The sequence below is a fragment of the Lolium rigidum genome, chromosome 1 (genome assembly GCF_022539505.1).
Source record: "Lolium rigidum isolate FL_2022 chromosome 1, APGP_CSIRO_Lrig_0.1, whole genome shotgun sequence".
Lineage (NCBI taxonomy): Eukaryota > Viridiplantae > Streptophyta > Magnoliopsida > Poales > Poaceae > Lolium > Lolium rigidum.
Window position 1 is genome coordinate 355,397,079 of NC_061508.1, and position 18,367 is coordinate 355,415,445.

An 18,367-nucleotide genomic window follows, 5' to 3' on the forward strand; every position below is an offset into this window, starting at 1 on the left:
CATCACCAGGTCACATGGCTTCCATCGTATCTCTAACCCTCCGGGAGGCGGAGGCGCTTTGCGCGTCGAACTACCCCTCGCCCGCCGGGCTACCGCGTCCCTACCGGCTGGTTGCCGAGCGTCGGAGGGGTACCGGTCCCTCCTGTCCCTCTAGGTGTGGCGCGCGAGATGGCCATCACGAACCACTACTACTTCGAGCTCACGCCAGAGCAGCGGAGGAATCCCCGGTGGCATCCCGACTACAGCCCGACTTGGGAGAGCTTCTTCATCAATCGGCGTGAGAGGGCGCTCGCCGGGCACGAGGACGGCGGCCCGCCTCCTTCGAACTTCAACGAGGCCGGCCGTCGGCTGTGGTGGCGCGACCGAACTCTCCAGGGCGTCATGGCCCACCGTGGCCCCCGCCTGCGCTACCCTCGGTCCCAGCCCACGCGTGCTCTCCCGCCGAGGTTTGACTACCGCGACCCCGATGCCAGCGACGATGATGACGGCGACTACGACGACTACAGTGGCGAGTACTATAGGGCCATGTTCTATTTTTCAACAACACAATTTCATGGCGTTTCAGTTGAGGTGCAAGCACACGTCCACAAACACTCCACCAGAGACAAAAAAAATGTTCTCACTTTGCTAGGAAAACAGCCATGCAACATGAAATCTTCCATAGTTTGTGCAAACAGAAGTATTGACAAATAAACATATGCGGAAGCATCATGCCAACGGTCCACACACATCTTCAAAGATTATAACATGCAAGATAAAGAAACATGCAAATCTAGACAAAGTTGAGACATCTTTTTAAAGACAGAGGGAGTATCAGGTATGGTGTTGAAGCTTTACATGTACAATGGCCGTGCTGTCAACTGTTAACATTAATGAAATGTTGATCAGTGGAGAAGGAAAAACTAGTACAACACCACCACTAACCACTAAAAGCAAGGAAAATGCAACTATTTTCTGACTAGCTACAACTGATAGCAAGTTCGATAATTTTTTTTGAATGGTCACCGGGGGGGAGTTAATCCCCACCTGAATTTTTTCATTCATGTTGCCTATGAGGTTTTGCAACCTCTACAAGATAGGTTCAAATGAACCAGAGTACACAGGGATGATTACAAGAGGAGAGAGATAAACATAAAAACACACCCACAAACACGAAACTCTGAGAAACTCCGAGCAAGTAACCCAGTGAGGAGTACCGGTACGCAGCCGCTTCGCCGAGATAACGCCAGAACGCCATCAAAGGGCAAAACATAGCCCAGGCTGCAGCAAGACACATACCTCACCACCGCAAGAAAGACCACCATAGGGAAACCGGGAGACAAAACCAAACAGCAGGTACATTGCCCAAGAAGCACCACCACCGTGGACGAAAAGCGCCAGTCTGCCGAGATCAAACCCTGACAGCGTCGGCGTGGTCGAAGGGCAACGCTCAGCCGAGTCGACACCGCTCCACCAGTGAGCCAAAGGCGTGTTCGAAGGGCGACAGGCAGCCGAGACAAAGTCGAAGGGCTACCCTGCCGAGTTCACAACCAAAAGACTCACTGTGTCACCAATGTAGACGAAAGGCCGCTCGCCACCGAGACCTCGACACGACAGTTGAATGTTGTTGGAGAAATCAAAGGGCATCACGGAGCCGAGTACACACCTGGATAGCTTCAGAGAGCACGCGCGCGCACCGCGTGTGACAAACCATAGTCGTAGCCGAAGGGCACAACATAGCCGAGGCCGCACCGTCCACCGGTCACCGCCGAAGAGCTACACAAGCCGAGGCTGCACTAGGAAACCACACCAGGTCTGCTCCAAGACCACGGGGTGGGAGTAATACTTGCAGCAGGTGACTTGCAAGGAGGTAAGAAGCAGCCACACCCAAGCCATGGCACTCCCGGATGGGAGGAAACCACATCCATGGCCGCCAACTGCATAGCCATGGAGCTCACCAGCATGATGAAACAGCGCTCATCGCAGCTGGTAGCAAGACTTGGAACTCCACACGCATCTACGGCTGCTCCCATGGTAGGAAACAGACCACTTCCATGGCTGCCATCTGCAAGCCAAGGAACGCCAACCACTGCGAAGAACAAGCCGCAGCGAGCCGATAGACGGGTGAAGAGAAGGCAGACAACTGCAGCCAAGGCAGAGAGAACACTACCGGCCCTGGGGGGCCAGCACACCGCCGGCAGCAACACCGCGCCGCCCAGCACCACGCTGGCCAGCGAAGAGGCACAACCTTGAGCATCCACCACACACCAAAACGCGGACGCGTGCACTGAGCCCAGGGCGGAGCGACCCGCCGCCGGAACCCGCCCAATCTTGGACAGCGAAACCGCTGCGCAGACCAGCCGTGCCACACACGAGACCAGGCCAGGAACGACGGGCGGTGGATGGGAGGGAGCGCCCCGCGGTTCTGCCACCAACCACAATGGAGAGGAGGACGGGGAGGCGGGTAGATCAAAGCCGCGCCAGATCTTGCCGGCCAGCGCCTCAACGCGGTGGCCCAGCACAGCAGCACGCGCCTGGGAGCACCACAAAGTAGGAGGAGCACCACCACCCACACGCCAGGGAGCAACGGCCGCCGGCAGGCGCAAGCCGAAGCGGGGCGCCGCCGGGACGCCACCAGGCTCGCACGCCCGAGCAGCGCACGGAAGAACACCTTCGGGGCAGGGGTGCCGCCGCCACCGCGGTGTACATCAGCGGCAGCGGCGGCGGCGGGATGCGCCGGAGGATGGGGACCTGGCGGCGGAGGAGGGGACGCCCCGGTGCCGCTCGGCGGAGGAGGGGACGCCCCGGTGCCGCCCCTAGAGCGGCACGGGAGCGGGAGCGGTTTCCTCTTTTTTTTTCTATTTTTCTTCCACGAGCTAGTGGTCGCAAGTTCGATAATGACAACGCAAACCCACCATATTCAGAAATTGACTTTCCATCAGCTTTTTTACATGAAAGAATCGAGAAAAAAAAAAGATAGCCTGAAGAGGCTTGTACATGCTAAAAACAGGGAATGTTTTGGGAACGTCATAATAAGTTGCTGCGTCTTCTGGCCGTTCTGTGGAGGACCTTTTTGTTTTCCCGCCACGTCTTATCTAGCTCGCTATCCTGACGCAGAAATTTCACTAAATCTACCCTAACCTCGGATTTCTTCCGCGAATTACTGTTGCTACACTTGTTAGCCTCCACAGTTTCCGACTTGTCACAAGATGCTGGAGGAGTGTGAGGTCCTGCTTCGATGCTTGCTCTGTTACACGGAAAAAAAACAGTCATCATACAAAAAAAACACAACTGAAAGATTAGGATACACACACACAAGCCAACAAATCAACACTAACAGGTGAGCGCTCCAAGGACATGATTAAAACAAATATGCAATATGCGTACCTATCTTCCTCGCTGGCTGGCCGTGGGAGCAATATAAAAACTTCACCATTGTTAGGACAGCAAGCAGGACAATGAAATGTTTCCTGAGGGGGTCCACACACATTAATGCAGTCAAAGTGATACCACTCGTCGCACTGGTCGCAGGCGATCATGGCCCTGTTATCATATGGCTTACGGCAAATGCAGTAAAGGATGCTCCGATCTCTGAGCAACTGCAATGAAACTTGGTCGGTGAAAAAAGAACCAACGAAGATCTCAATGAATAATGAGATGTAGATTAGCTTATGTACCTTAAGTTCCTTCTCAACATCTACAGATAGGTTCTCCCCTTCAGTAATAAGCCCATATACAAGATCAAGTGGAAGCTCACCACAATCAAACGCAGCCTGCATCACAGCATAGTCTTACGGTTTGCAAGGTTTCATTTCCATCTTAGAAAGCAAATAGCAAACGAAACATGCGTCTGACCTTTTCTGCTTTGGTGAGCCACTGTTGACTGGTTTCTTTTATTTTACATATCTCCAACTTGAAGAAATCTTCACCAGATATCTCTAAATTTGAACCCTAATAGCATCAATGCATTAAGCATCACATTAAATTCAAAATTAAATTGCCACTGATCATAACAAGAAGATTTATAGCTTAAAAGAATTATAATACCTCTTTATGAAGGCGCATTACATGTTGGATGGATGTCTGTCTTCCACCACACAAGATATTATGAATATGTTTCTTCCACGAATATCTGCTCAATATCACCTCAATGTTGTTGTTGATTTGCTGATCATATAAGCCAGCAGCTGATGTTGCCTACAAAAATGACTACAAACGTAAGAACGGCGATGGCACACTTGTTGACTTCTTCTAACACATCCATCAATCCCAGAGTCAAGAGCATCTAAAGTACATAACATTTGTTAAGTAAGGGACAGGAATGCCAATGAGCATTACCTTTAGAGCAACTACAAGAGGTTTGCACATCACACTAAGATCTTCTCCGTCGTAAGAATCCGCGTCATGCAAAATTTGCATCAAATAGGACTTCAAGCCACAACCCTTCTTTGTAATCTCTTCCAACAAATCCAACTCCTCGATTCTATTAAACGTCATGTGAATCTCAGTAAGCCAAACAAGGAGGAAGCAATGTTTCAATAAATAGTTATTTTGAAAATTACCCTTTGTAGAAACCCTTTGCGGAACTGACAAGTTCAGTAAGTGCACTAAGAGCAGGACGGTTCCCTTTAGAAATCTGTAATATTTGCATCAGTATCAGAATATAATATCAATCAACTTTTTATGAAACTGATAATTACCCTTTCTTGTATTCCTTTCTCTAATGGATCCCCACTTTCTAGAGAGAAACAAAATGGGCAAATACATTCGCTGGACATTTGTTTAGAAGCAAGCAGTGATTCCACACAAGAGCTGTGGTACCTGCACAATAGATCATTCAATCAACAGATGAGAGAGAAAATGCACCGAAAAAAGATAAAACATCACAGCCAATACAAAGAAGATATAGTTTGACTGAAATAGTTAGTTCCATTCACTTAATAATCACAGGGAAAATAATCCCCTTTTAACTTAATGATTTGGCCAGACAAATAGTGTGTTGTTACGTTGGATTCAGAGAATCCCATCTCGTGTACACTAATGCTTTATGTGCACAATCCAAGCATTGTCCAAGCAGTTGACATTTAAGGCAAACATGAAAAACAATCCAAGCACATGTAACTTACCAGTCTAGACATATTACACATCTAGAGGCTACAACATCACCCACATCACATGAACAGATGACACAGAACTCTTTCTTCTTACAATCATCAGCATATAGCATAGAAGCATTGTCCAATGATCCGCTGATCTGAAAACAGAAAGTGAAAAGGTCAAAGCATTTGGCAACAGAATAACAAACCTTGGTCCTTCAAATAGAAACCAACCTTTTGAAGAATGGAGAGCAAAGAACCATTATCATTGACATCTGCCGACAGAGTACAGCGACACTGATTGAACCACCCATCAATCTTTTTAATATCAAGAACAACCCTATCCATTTCACAACAATCCAATGCAACGGACTGGCCTCTGTCCTATAAAAGATCACGTATCATGATGAAAGTTAGCAGAACATATTCAACATGTTATAATATAATCACTATTCAGTATTTCATGAATATGTAAGGAAGAACTGAAACCAAGTTACAAAGCTTGCTATGCTCGCATGAAAATTTTAAGAAGGATTACAAAAATAAACTAGCAATACTGCCGAAACATTTATAATGTTAATCATACGAATGTTCCTAAGTTAACAAAAGCACTATGAGTAAGAATTTCAGCACTGTAGTGTTATGGATGGCTTACTCTAAGCCTTAGTAGTCCAGCCCAAGATTGGTAATCGGGCAACATAAAGAAAGCATGACATTGCTCTGTCCATGACCTGAGAGGAAAGACAAGTTGTTAAATGATAGACTGATGGGCTTCACACACATCTTGATGGCTTAAATTACTCGAGGCAGTAAAGGATTGGAAAAGCACAAGAGCACTTTCCGGTAAAAGTGTACAAGGCAGAAAAAGTAAAGTAGATGATCCAGTACTATAATCTGTTAACTATTTTGAAGATATCTGCATTAGTATGTTCCAGCTTCAATATGGTAGTAAGCCTCATGAACAACACTCAGATATTTAGCATAACCATTCTGGATACATGTGACTTACTTATGTTTGCTTATAGCATCTTCAAGCTCAGCGGTCATTATAGAATAAGGAACAGCAATTTTCTGTAACAAGCAAAAATATAATGCAGTTGAAACCCAAGAACAGCTGAAGAAGTGCATGGAAAATGTGGAAGTAGGTCAGTTTTTGAGAACTTGCCTGATGTTCTGCTAGAATATTTTCAGCATTTTCCAATTTAGGTTTTACAGACTTTTCAGACTCCAGAAGCAAAACAAGTGCTTTTCTTAGCCAAGATAATCCGCTCATCAACAGTGTTGCTAAAGGGCATTTTAACAAAAAGGCAGGAATGTTGACAGCTTCTTCAGTTGCTCTATCAACATGCTGAAAGGTTAACTTTAGATGTTTATATGAGATGACCAAAACTGTTTATGCTCTCAAAACTTCAGCTAAACATTTAACATACATGTAGTCAAATGGAAAACCAAAGATTATATAGTAAAAAATTAGAAGCTCCGCACTGCAGTTGAATAAAACTTAATTCCAATGGTTCAGGGTCTCGGATCAGCAAGGACAACCGATCACTACTGTGGTAATACTATCAGTGGCAGACCAGGAATGCACACCCCCACACAAATGACCCGTCCCTCATCGTAAGTTGGAAGTCACACACTATACGTGTACGGGATATACCAAGGAAAACAGTTTTGGACATGGTGGCCTGTACCATGGTGGTCTGGATCTAGAAGACAGAGAGAGACAGCGAAATGGATTAGGTGCATCGTGAGTAAAGCCTGCAGTGGAGGCCTCCCTGCTGAGAGAAAATGGATGGTGGGTCCTATGACCCTATCCTATTTTTTGGTGCTGGGCAAATGTATACTGTATTACTGTTCTATAATAATCCACGAACAAATAGCACTCAATCATACTTGATAGTACTAAGCACAATTATCTGCATTATTTGAACCAAAAGTGCTGATGAAACATACGGTGGAGGAAATTGCATTAGGAGCGTCACTAAAACAATAGAAGCAAATGTCTAAGATAGAGAGAATACTAAGCAGCCTTACAGTAACCTGCTTTGAATACATGAACTAATCAAAATGACAGCAGCGAGTGACAGTTATGACAGTGATAGCATGTGAACAGCATGTTACCTCTAACAAGGGAATCCTGGAGCAGAAGGACAGTGCTCTCAACATCCATCCAACTGTCAGCAAACAATCTTTCAGTTCATTAAGAACCTTTAACTCGAAACCAAGAGATAATCCACTTTCTATTGCTCCACTGATTTTATTTTGCAGCTCCTCCAAATTTCTTTCAAGTGGGTCAACTGTAGAGCCGACCATATTCAAATGCAGTAGGGTTCTTAAATTGATCAACAGACTTAGTGAATTGTGTTCCCACTTTTCAACTTCACTGAGAACAGAATTAAGTGCTGAAGTGTCGAGAATGACTCTCATACTTGCTGGCCGACAGATTAAATCCTGTGACGTGAAGAACCAAGGTTATCTAAAATTATAAATAAGTATGCATGCTGAAAAATTTGTCATGCTAGCCATATTGAACGAACCTTCAAGTCATCAACTTTAAGAACTACAGGCCCAAGTTCATCACATCTAGGTCTCAGATAGGCCTGACATTTGTCCATCCACGACCTGGCTACAACAATCTGTGCTTTCATATTTGGTGCAGACGGGAGGATAGCTTGTATGTCCTCTGCGCACCTGGAATAGGAATATACATCCAGTAAGAAGAATAGTATGTAGCATAAGAATAGAGCTTTCTGCGACTACTTGTACCGAATATGGTCTTCAAACTCAGAGAGAGAAGCTGATTGCTCAAGCATAAGTCGGGCCTTTTGTTCCCAAGCAGTGGCATTTTTTAGCAGTTGGGACAGATCAACAAATGGCAGTTCCTCTTCAATAGTTAATCTGGCAGACTAGCTATAGTGAGGCAGCAAAATAATAATTCAATACATTATTAGAGACTGGCGAATCAACTGAACTTACATGGAGGCTTGTGTTAGTATTTCTTCAATAAAATCCATGGACATTTGTGTTGCAAGGGCCTGTTACATACTTGGATGTTAAGAGACCGGTCTACTTAAGCATTATGAAATAACATCCATTATCAGCAATGGCGTCAAAACTAGAAACTGTCATACAAAGATGTATGGACGCAAAGATATCTGCAAATTTCAACTAGCCTCTGACTTGAAATAAGGAATAGATTACATAACACTCATTTAAACCCCACATATAGATGTTCAGACTAGGATCCAAACTCCAAAGATATGTTCACTGACTAGGATCCAAACACCAAAGATAGATGCATGACAACAATGACAGGACACCTTACCAGCTATTAAAATCAATGGTCTTCGGCTATTTAAAAAATGAGAAGAAAACAATTGGTTTCAAGTTTCAACTTGAATAAGAAGATGTATGTTGGGTTCTATTTCTAAAGTAAATATCTCTGTTTCAATTGCTATAGTACAAACAATTCTAGTATCACTCAATTTATCAGCATGGGCCACATGATCAAAAATTTGCAAGAGTCAAATATTTGTTTAATAGCGCGATAAGTAGGTGGCTGCTAACTAGGAAAGAGCTTCACATTACAAGAGCTCTTACTCAGTTATATGGTCCAGAAAAATACCTCGCATGCTTGCTTCCTGCAAAGGGACCTCCTTAATTCTTTTTCAACAATTGGCAGTTCGTCGACTGAGTAGAAGAGTATATCTTGTGAACATGGAGGAAGATAATAAAACGTTTCATAGACAACAATCACCACGGATATAGGTTTTAAAAAGCATACCTTTTACTCTCAGTGATTTCCCGTCCCTTACGATGCCTGTCAACTCCTCAACAATGTTGTGATAGTCGTTCCTTTCAAAAAGTTTTCTGAGTATGCCATTAACAAGACTTGCCCAGCAGCAAGCACCTGAATAATGTTGCTTAAGAAGATTCAGTTCTGGAATACTGAACTTAGTACCATCCAACGCAAGGAGAAAACTCCCCAGTTCCTGGAGCATTTACAGCAAAAGAATAACACATCTACATTCCTTCAAACTGAGGAAAGAAATAGAAGGACTATCAACCTTTAGAACAGGGGAGTCTTGGAGATATGATTGGCACCGCCTTCTCAATGATTCAGCTTCTTTCCACAGGTTTGAAAGAAGTTCAATTTCCGGAACTACAACTCTGAGCTGTACCATCTATCAAGGTTCAAGGTTTAAAACACAGTCAAATCCCCGGCGATTCAGAACAATGGCACAGTGAATCAGAATGAACTTAAAAGAGGAAGCTCACATCAAACAAACCTCTAATTTTAGAGTATTTAGGAGATCAATGTCAATGGTGCCAGCTCTATTATGTTCAAGGAGATCACATGTTTTCTTCAACCAAGACTACAGCACAAGAGAATTGCAAACAATTCCAAGTTAGAAACTCAATGTGTCATCAAATGAGCGCTGGTAAGAATGAGAGAAGAAATTACCAGTTTACCACTAGCATATAGCAAAATCAAATAATCAACTGCACTAATAGAGTGCATACCTTTGCAAAAGAAATTTCACAACACAATGTTGATGTTTCTGTTAGCTCAATAGGGAATTCTGAAGCCCGTGAGTACAGTGTTTCCAAGTGCTCAACCTAAGAAAACATGCCAACAAGGAAACATTGTCACCACAATTTATGAAATAAGTAGCGCAAGAATTTAAGGCTGCAATATAAATCCGTTTTATTTACCACAAAAGGTGTTTCCTGATTGTAGTCATCTTACAGAAGTACAAAACACTTATGAGTAAAACACCGCTGCAGAAGTATGATTACCGTTAAAACGGATGATAATGCAATGTTTATTTCACTAATCATCATCTTTCCTTTCTCTACATAGGCCTGAAACAGGGGGAATTCAGAAGAGGGTAAATTTTAGAGTCCTGCGATACAAAGTATAATATTGTCTGGTTTTACATACCTGCAACTGTGGAAGACCAGGCTCACAGAATGATTTACATCTTGCAGCAACTAATTTTTCGATTTCCGCATACTTCACTTTTTCCGAAAACTTATGTTTGCAGAGCAAAAACTCATCAATTCTCGAAATGCAATTTCTAACACTCAGAACCCATTTCTTAGCCTCAGTTAATTTTAGTGCCATGTTCCGGACCTAATAAATCAATAGTACCACAATAAATACAAGTTACTCAGCTGTTGTAAGAATTCTACAAAAATCAAAGCATGTACAGTAGAGAAAGACATACAGAATCCATGTCATGGTCGCCCCACAGAAATTGTCCACAAGCTTCCAAGGCAGTAGAATATGCAGTATCCAGGAATGGCATATTGAGAATACGATCAGATTCTGAAAGCCAATCCTCAGCAAGTTGTGCATATGATATATACCGATCTTTAACCTGGATAAGTGGATAGTGGATACACTAGATAAGAACCCATCAAAAGCAATAAAGACAAAAAAAAGACATAATCAAGGTGGTCTTCCATAGCACAAAATTATGGGCTCTTAAGCATCTTTGTATAATGGTTTCTTTTTTAGCTCATTTCTTTCCTCCTTGATGTAATTTTCCCATTGGACTCTGAACTTTGGGTTTGTATGGTTGGCTATAAGTACTCCCTCAGGTCCCTTTTAATTGACTCGAATTTAGCATAAAGTTGTACTTAATCCGAGTCAATTAAAAGAGACCGGAGGGAGTAATATAAAATCTACACCATAGGGGCTTCCCCTAAGGTAATGTTGCTCAAAATAAATGGCACAAAATTATGGTACATAGTTCAGCATTACATCTTATACACTATCCAATATCATGAAATCATAAGAGAAAACCAGTGAGACGTTGGTAGTACCATCGTAAAAAAAAGCAAGCTAATCACTCAATGCGTACTCTTCTTTAATAGACAACTAAATGCTACTCCCTCCGTTCCTAGATATAAGCTATATAGTTTTTTGAGAAAAAAGTCCAGAATATAATGTGTATTGCATTGCGCCAATTATGTGTACAATATTTTTAGAAATTGATTATGTTTTCTTATCTTATGCAAAGTTTTCTATTAGCTCATGTTAATTGCCTATGGTTAATCCCCTCCAAACATGGTGTAATTTTTCCGAAATTTGCATTCTTTAACTTCCATGCCAGAAACTATATGGCTTATAATTAGGAACAGAGGGAGTACTGTTTAAAACAGATAACTCAATTGACAGAGGTGCATATCAGTCGATATCAAACCTTTTTAAAGGGTGCGGGGATGTCATTAAGCAAGAAGGGGCACTGCTTAACATTCTCCCCTGCCTTGACCTCGCAACCTAAATCACCCAACTCTGCAAGGGTGTGGCGGTAAAGTAAGCGATGCTTCTCTGGACTGCATTCACAAAGGTGCTTCCAGTGCTGGAAAAGAAAGGAATTGTTCTTAACAAATTTGTCTTAAATCTATTTTGTGAAAATACTATCAGTGCTACTGCATAAGATGAGCATGCTCATCAAAGGTGTTCTTTTGCTTCCAAACAGCAGCTAAAACATGATATTCGCAGCCATGTTTGGCAGTAAAATGGAACGATCCATAAAGACGACATGAAGCTAACTAGTCACTAAGCACAACAATGACATAAGAAAGACATACCTCAAGGCAGACATAAGAAGAAGGCCTACAGTTGCAAGAAACTGCTGAAAGATACAGATACTGTCGGCATATGACGCACATAGGATCCTGCATGGTGAAATTTGATATTTTGTTCAAAATACATTGAAAAAATATGTCATGACAATAGATGATATTAGTAGAAGTACCTCTTCAGTTCCGATATAGTTTGGGTTACTCCTTGCTGGCATTAGACTGGATTTGACAGTCCCGTTAGTCCATAGCTCCTCTCGACATTTTTTCTCTTTCAGAAATAACCTTTCTATTTCACCTTTCAAGTAGGAAAGTGATTCACTGCTCACACCATTCTACAAATAGAAGGATTAAGGAATGTAAACATTTGCTACCCAGGATAGACAATTATGTAGTAAGATACAACAATCCAATGCAAAATCTTCTTTAGGAAAAACAGCAGGGAGATTCGGAAGGTATAATATATTATTCATAGGAAAAAATGTGTGACAAAAGATTTAACGCAAACGCTAAACGATGTCAACATTAGAGAATCTCCACTCATCCCCCCCAAAGGCCCCCTATAAGCCTTTGGGGAGTGCCGGCGCCAGAAAACACGCCCAGCCGCCGCCCCCAAAATAGTTTTTCAGCCGGCGCGGCCCAACTATCCATCCGGTGCCCCTAGGCTGAACCCAGTAGAAAGGGAGGCTAGCAGGGGCGCCGGCGCACCGCGTGTTGGCGGGAACGACGTGGGAAGAAGGCGCAGGATACGCCGGACCCACCCCGTCAGTGTCAACGGAGCCATCTTCCTCCTCGCCTTCCGCGCCCGTCAAAGATTGCTCGCCTTCAGCGTCAGCGTTAATGCTGCTCGTCTTCAGCGGTGGCGTTAATGCTCGCTAACGCCCCCTCGATGCCATATAAACCCTCCACGCCGCTCCCTCGCCGCACATTCCAGCCAGCGCCCTCCAAAACTTCTCCAACACCTGCGCCCTCGCCATCTCCTCCAAACGTCTCCAGCACCAACGCCCTCGCCATGGACCGCCAAGAACAAGAAGGCGCCGCCGCCAGCGGCTTCAGCCGCCATTGGCTTCAAGTCGCCAAGGCGCGTGCCCTATGGAATGCGGGCTACCCCGTCCTGCCGGTCATGCGTTGTCCGTCGGGATGGGCGCTAAGCCACGGCGGCCCGCCGGTGCCGACGGGGTCAGCACGCGCCGTTGCCGTCTACGACCATTTCTGGGACCAGTTGACGCCGGAGGAGCGCAACGACCAGCGTTGGTCCCCCAACAACGACCACGCCTGGACCACCTTCTTCCAGCGCCAGCGAGGACCGCCTCGCCGCCTACGACGGCAACGGCTATCCACCGGCGAACAACAACGCAAGTGGACAGCGGGCGGTGGTGGAGCGCGCCCGTGAGGACCCTTGCGTGGGTCCTCATCTACATCGCTGAGGGGAACGACCCCCGCTGCAAATGTTGCCACGGCAATTGCAGATGGCGCCTAGCGAGGCAACGGCCAGTGGGCGGGCCAGTCTACTTCGCAATCGCGCTCCTCCTCTTCGCGCTCCTCGGCAAGGTGCTCGTCGTACAACACGCCGTCACCACGCTTCTTGGCGACGGTGAAGGACAAGCCGGAGGAGGCTCCTACAACTCGCAAGCACCGCCATGGCGGACGCGTCGTCATGCGCAAGCAGCGCCAACCTTCTCCGCCGTGCCAACGGGAGTGGACGCCACCACCGGAGTACAAGGCGGCGGCCATCGTCAAGGCAGAGGACGACCCCGAGGAGTTCCCGGGGCTACGGCGCGCCCAACTCAAATCGTTCTAGGCGACGGACGAGTTCATCGAGGCCTGGAGCACGGCCGATTACCGCCGCGAGGAGGAGTGCAGCCGTCGCCTCGGCCTCATCATCAACCTGGAAGACGACGACAACGCTGGCCAGTCCAGCAGGCCGCGCAGGAGGCACCGGCCAGGCTGCAGCTACCTCCCGCAGCCGAAGGAGGAGCCTAGCGACGAGTAGGACGACTACGCGGCGATGTACCGCCACCTAGGGCTAGGCCGTGGCGGCAACGACGGTTGTTAGGTTTAGGGTTTTTTATGTCTATGTTTTTAAATTTGTACAAATATTGGCCAAATATGGCCAAACTATCTATGAATCTACTATTTCTATAAATTGTGTTATATTTTCAAATTTAAATTTTTTTCAGTATAGGGGCCGCGATAGGGAGCCGCCCGGCCCCTTTTTTTTTACCGCCGGCGCCCCCCCCCCCATATGGGCCCTAAAACGGTTGCGCCGGAGTCCATATGGGGGGACGAGAGGAGATGCTCTTATGTTGTGGATCTAAAAACTAAGAAAAACTACAATAAACTATCATTCACTATAAGAAACTAGTTGACTGCCCGTGCGTTGCCACGGAGAAACAATGCAACGTATGGAACCATTAATCTTCAGCATCATGGTGCTAGGGACCAAAACCATAACCTCTAAGTTCTTCATTACATAACAGGATAAATCATAAGGTTAGTACAGCAATGGTCCATTCCAAAGTGAAAGGTAAGCATCATCACATGGTCACTATTAATTATGCATTTGATAATTTGGATGCTGCACTAAACGAAACACCAACTCTTGTATCTCACTTTGCTAAATTGGCTCATTGTACCCTGCAGCAGTTTTGCTTTACATGATAGCCACCTTAAAGCTTTCCCAAAGGATTACTTTTTCGGGGGAAACAAAAAAAACAGGACAATAAAACTGCATACGAAGTCGTGAATATTTCTCACTTACGATAACTATATGCTGAGTTATCATTTGACAGCTGACTAGCTAAACAAAAAACTGGTGATGGATAAATTCACGCAGAAGGAGTTTTGCTGACCAGTGACAAAAGAACAGCCGGGCTAGTACGACAATCACACAGAACTAATACAAAAGCCAGCAAATAACTATAGCCATTCTCTAACCTTTGCGACCACATACAAAAGCTCTTCATGGGACAAAACAGGTGCCTTACGGTACATACGATACAGTTCAGCTCCAATACCACCATGAGGTAGCCAATCAGCAGGAGCAAAATTAACAGCCTCCGCGCAATTTAAACCTGAATTGAATGATGCGTCTCAAATTTGGAATAACATCACGGCTGAAAGAGAAATGACTATGGAGTATGGTCTGTATTACCTAAATTGAAACCACCATGGTATGACCTGGGAAAAGTAATCACAAAGTTGCCAGGTTCCTAGTAGAGAAAGACAACAAAAAATACAAGTTTTAGCCACTAGATGTACATAGATCTGAGAAATTATAATGTAAATTCAAATTCCATGCAAATGGAAAAAAGCAGCAAGTGTGTACTTATGCTACTACATAGCTGTAACATACATAATAACCAAGCAAAACGGCATAGCAGGAACAACCATATCACAAAATGCTGGCATCGTCATAAAGAACAGTAGTAACTACGTTTGAATGTTTGCCTCTTTAGAAACAGAGTTTACTAACCTGCATCACACTATAAACCGGAACACCATTTACTTGTAAAACTGAGGGATTCAGCATTGTGACAAGGTGAAAAAGTAGGTCTGGTTGTGCATCAAATAGATCAGGTAAAGTATTGCGCATTACCTGCAGGAGTAGAAAGTGTCAAACACTCAAGTTACACATAATAAAGCTAAGCCGTTACCTAACCCCATGTATTTACATGTAAAACTCATCATCATGATTTGCAACCCCTTTGCAAGGACAAAAAAGTTGACAGGATTCTGTGTTTTATCTGTAAACCATGAAGAAACTAATATCACAGTATTTTGTTCTTTCTACAACTCTGTGAGCTTATGCAATCATTTAACAGGATTGTGGAACGAACTGAACAGTGAAAGAATAGCATTACCTAAACGGCAATTCTAGCTGAGGAGCATTTCTTATTTTTTCTTTATCTTTAAATTATAAATAAACAAAAAGGGGTAACTATGTCTATGCCCTTTTTGAAATAATACAGTGCATAAGCGTATGTTATAATACGTGAAGTAATTTTTTTCTTACTTCATTAGTCGAGTAGAACATAAGAAAAAAATAGACCTTGCAATTTTTTTTTATCTGACGTAAAAAAATATGACATAAAGTATTTTCGTCATTTTTTACACTACAATTACTCACACAATGCGTTTTTTATGTTGATTTTTTGTGGTAAGTCAATATGAACGTAATTATATGTATACAAAACATAATTTTATGAATGTAACAATGTAATATTATGTTGGGTGCAAAATAACTTTTCTACACCCTGGGGGTCAAATAGTGTTTCTAGTAATAACAAAGTATGTTTATAACTATTATCAGTTGTGCTTCCATGTTACATATGATCTGCGTAGATAAATTAAATCCTAGAAATCACTTAACCTTTTACGAAAATTTTACTGTGCTTCCGTTGTAGCCAAAAGTATTTCAGATATTACAATTACTGTTGCTACAAAATAGTAACAAGAAAATAACTCCAACTTCCCCATTCCCACAGCAGCGAAAATGAGATGTTATCGAGGTGCAAAAGAACAGAATGCAATATATTCCTATGAGTAATCAATATTTGAACATACTACTCGAAGTTGATATCACATCTGTATGAAACAGAGATTTAATATCATATTATTTTGTCTAAAAGAGTATAACATACCAGTTCAAAAGCATTTGCTTCTGCTCCAGGGACCCCATACCAACATTTTGGCTCGCCCCTGAGACACATGTCAAATAACCACGTTTTACTTCGAGATGAACAATTCTAGGCCCAAAATACAACATTAGAATATGTGCAGAAGGTAACAAAATTACTAGCATCCCTCGTGTAAGAGTTAAAAAAAATCAGGACACTTATCGGTAATTAATAAAACAGAAGAATAAAATATGATAGCAAAGACAAAAAGATAAAGTATCCAATTATTCAGGCAAGATTTGCTTACCAATGCAAATAATTAATTGAATAGAAACAATGGTCCTCGACATGCCAACAGAATGATGAAAACAACATCCCTATGTAGAGCCAAGGGACCATTACACCAGCGATTTTATCCTGGACAGTCCGAAGAACTGAACTCGGCAGGTTTGGAAAATTGTTAAGGTTCCATGGGCTCGAGCAATACTTCTGCCACATCTCCAGATCCACCGACGGTGGCACCGGATCACCAAGGCGAGGAAACCCGCTCCCATAAACCGAAGTGTCCATGTCACTCCCATACATGACCTCCAGCTCCCCTGCCCTCCCCTCCACAATCTCCCAAAACTGCTTCTCGACCTGAACACGGCTGGGATGCCTCTGCCCAAACCACCTCCTCTTAACCTTCTCATCGAACCGCTGGAAAGCATCAAGCAAACAGGTCTTCCTCCTCTCGACAAATCCAAAACAATCGCTATCGGAGTTCATGCAGTCCGAGCAGTACCAGTTCCCAGGAGGCACACTCTCGAGCGGGGGCGACAAGCAGTACAGATGCCACCCTTTGTCGCAGCGGTCGCACAGCAGCATGGCATCCCCGTGCAGCCCGCTATCACACTGCTCGCAGACCTGATCATCCACTTTGTTTGCCTCTGCATCATCAACCTTCCTCCTTTTCCACTTCCAAGGTCCGGCAGACGCTGCATTCTTCGCAGTGCCTCCATTGTTGTTACTATGGGAAGCCATCCCGATGGCTTTTTTGTTGATGGCATCTCTCCTCTTCCGGCTCCTAACACCAGAAACCTCGGCAGCATCCATCATCTCTCCTCCAGGAACAGATTGGCTCCTCCCTTGATCCTTCAAGCCAGAGACTGACGGCTGATCATCAAGATCAACCTTCCCACTCTCCTCCTGTGATGACACTGGTTTGCTGGTGAACTTCTCGTACGCGTAGAGATGCTCGTGGTAGAGCTGCGCGAGCACGTGCTTGGCGCACTCAGGCACATGCCTGCGCGCCCTGTCGTCAACGAGACGGACGACGTCATCCCATCGCCTCCCCTTGCAGGCGCCGTCGTAGCCGCCGAAGCGCTTCACAGCGTGGAACAGGCGGCAGAGGTCAAGCGGGCGGCCATCCGGGAGCTTGGGCAGGCCCCGCCCCGGCGGCCCGCGGTAAGCCTTGAGGAAGCGGGCGTAGTCGAGGAGGAAGGTGTCCGGGTCGGCGGGGGCCGGGCGGGCGAGGAGGCGGTGGATGGGCTGCCGCTTGGTGGGGAAGGAGAGGGCGGCGACGTCGAGGGCCTTCGGCGGCGACCAGGACGGCGGGGGCACGATGCGGCAGATACCGTAGCGCTCGGCGACGGGGCGGATGCGCGCGACGTAGGCAAGCGGGTCCGCGAACTCCTCCTCCGTCGGGCGGAACACCGGCGCCTCCGGGATGGGGGCGTCGGAGCCGAAGCTGCAGCCGGAAGGGGATGCGCTGGTGGCGGGGAGGGGGCGGCCCTTGCCCATCGGCCGGCGGTCGGGGCTAGCTAGGGTTCCGGCGAAGAATTGAATGGGGAATTTAGTCGTCGCGGTTACGGGACGGGAGCGACGGGTGTGTTCACGTAACGGTCCGGTAAGGCCATTTCCAAACGCCACGACCCAAACTAACGGGCTGAGCCGTCCGATTTGCGCTTTGTCTTTGTCTCATAAAGTAGGTTCCATTCCTGCCTGATGCTTTGTATGTGCTAGACCCCATGCTGATCAGCATGGTTCAAAACCATCAACGCAATACTAAAAGGCAATCCACACAATATGGAAAAAAGT

The 18,367-nt window shown here is 45.1% G+C and overlaps 1 protein-coding gene across 4 annotated transcripts; it reads right to left on the reverse strand.

The window, feature by feature from the left end:
- Positions 1-2,877: 2,877 nt before the first annotated feature.
- LOC124702407 (lysine-specific demethylase lid) lies at positions 2,878-18,152 on the reverse strand. Of its 4 annotated transcripts, XM_047234561.1 has the most exons (33): positions 16,596-17,679; positions 16,313-16,370; positions 15,145-15,267; positions 14,824-14,881; positions 14,607-14,743; positions 11,846-12,004; positions 11,679-11,765; positions 11,288-11,446; positions 10,307-10,459; positions 10,021-10,212; positions 9,876-9,941; positions 9,600-9,695; positions 9,365-9,451; positions 9,143-9,259; positions 8,860-9,067; positions 8,701-8,765; positions 8,052-8,110; positions 7,842-7,973; positions 7,613-7,766; positions 7,197-7,526; positions 6,241-6,435; positions 6,085-6,146; positions 5,731-5,806; positions 5,310-5,459; positions 5,106-5,233; positions 4,680-4,800; positions 4,542-4,615; positions 4,318-4,462; positions 4,027-4,176; positions 3,835-3,930; positions 3,657-3,752; positions 3,367-3,578; positions 2,878-3,226 (listed from the first exon to the last, which is right to left on the reverse strand). In XM_047234561.1, the coding sequence occupies exons 1-33, from the start codon at positions 17,384-17,386 to the stop codon at positions 3,007-3,009; spliced, it is 4,956 nt and encodes a 1,651-aa protein (XP_047090517.1). In that variant the 5' UTR covers positions 17,387-17,679; the 3' UTR covers positions 2,878-3,006. The 4 variants fall into 4 exon arrangements, with proteins under 4 accessions (XP_047090517.1, XP_047090508.1, XP_047090514.1 ...); XM_047234552.1 differs by having other exon boundaries at positions 3,367-3,752; positions 16,596-17,682; XM_047234558.1 differs by having other exon boundaries at positions 3,367-3,752; positions 6,241-6,423; positions 16,596-17,680.
- Between the last annotated feature and the right edge of the window lie 215 nt (positions 18,153-18,367).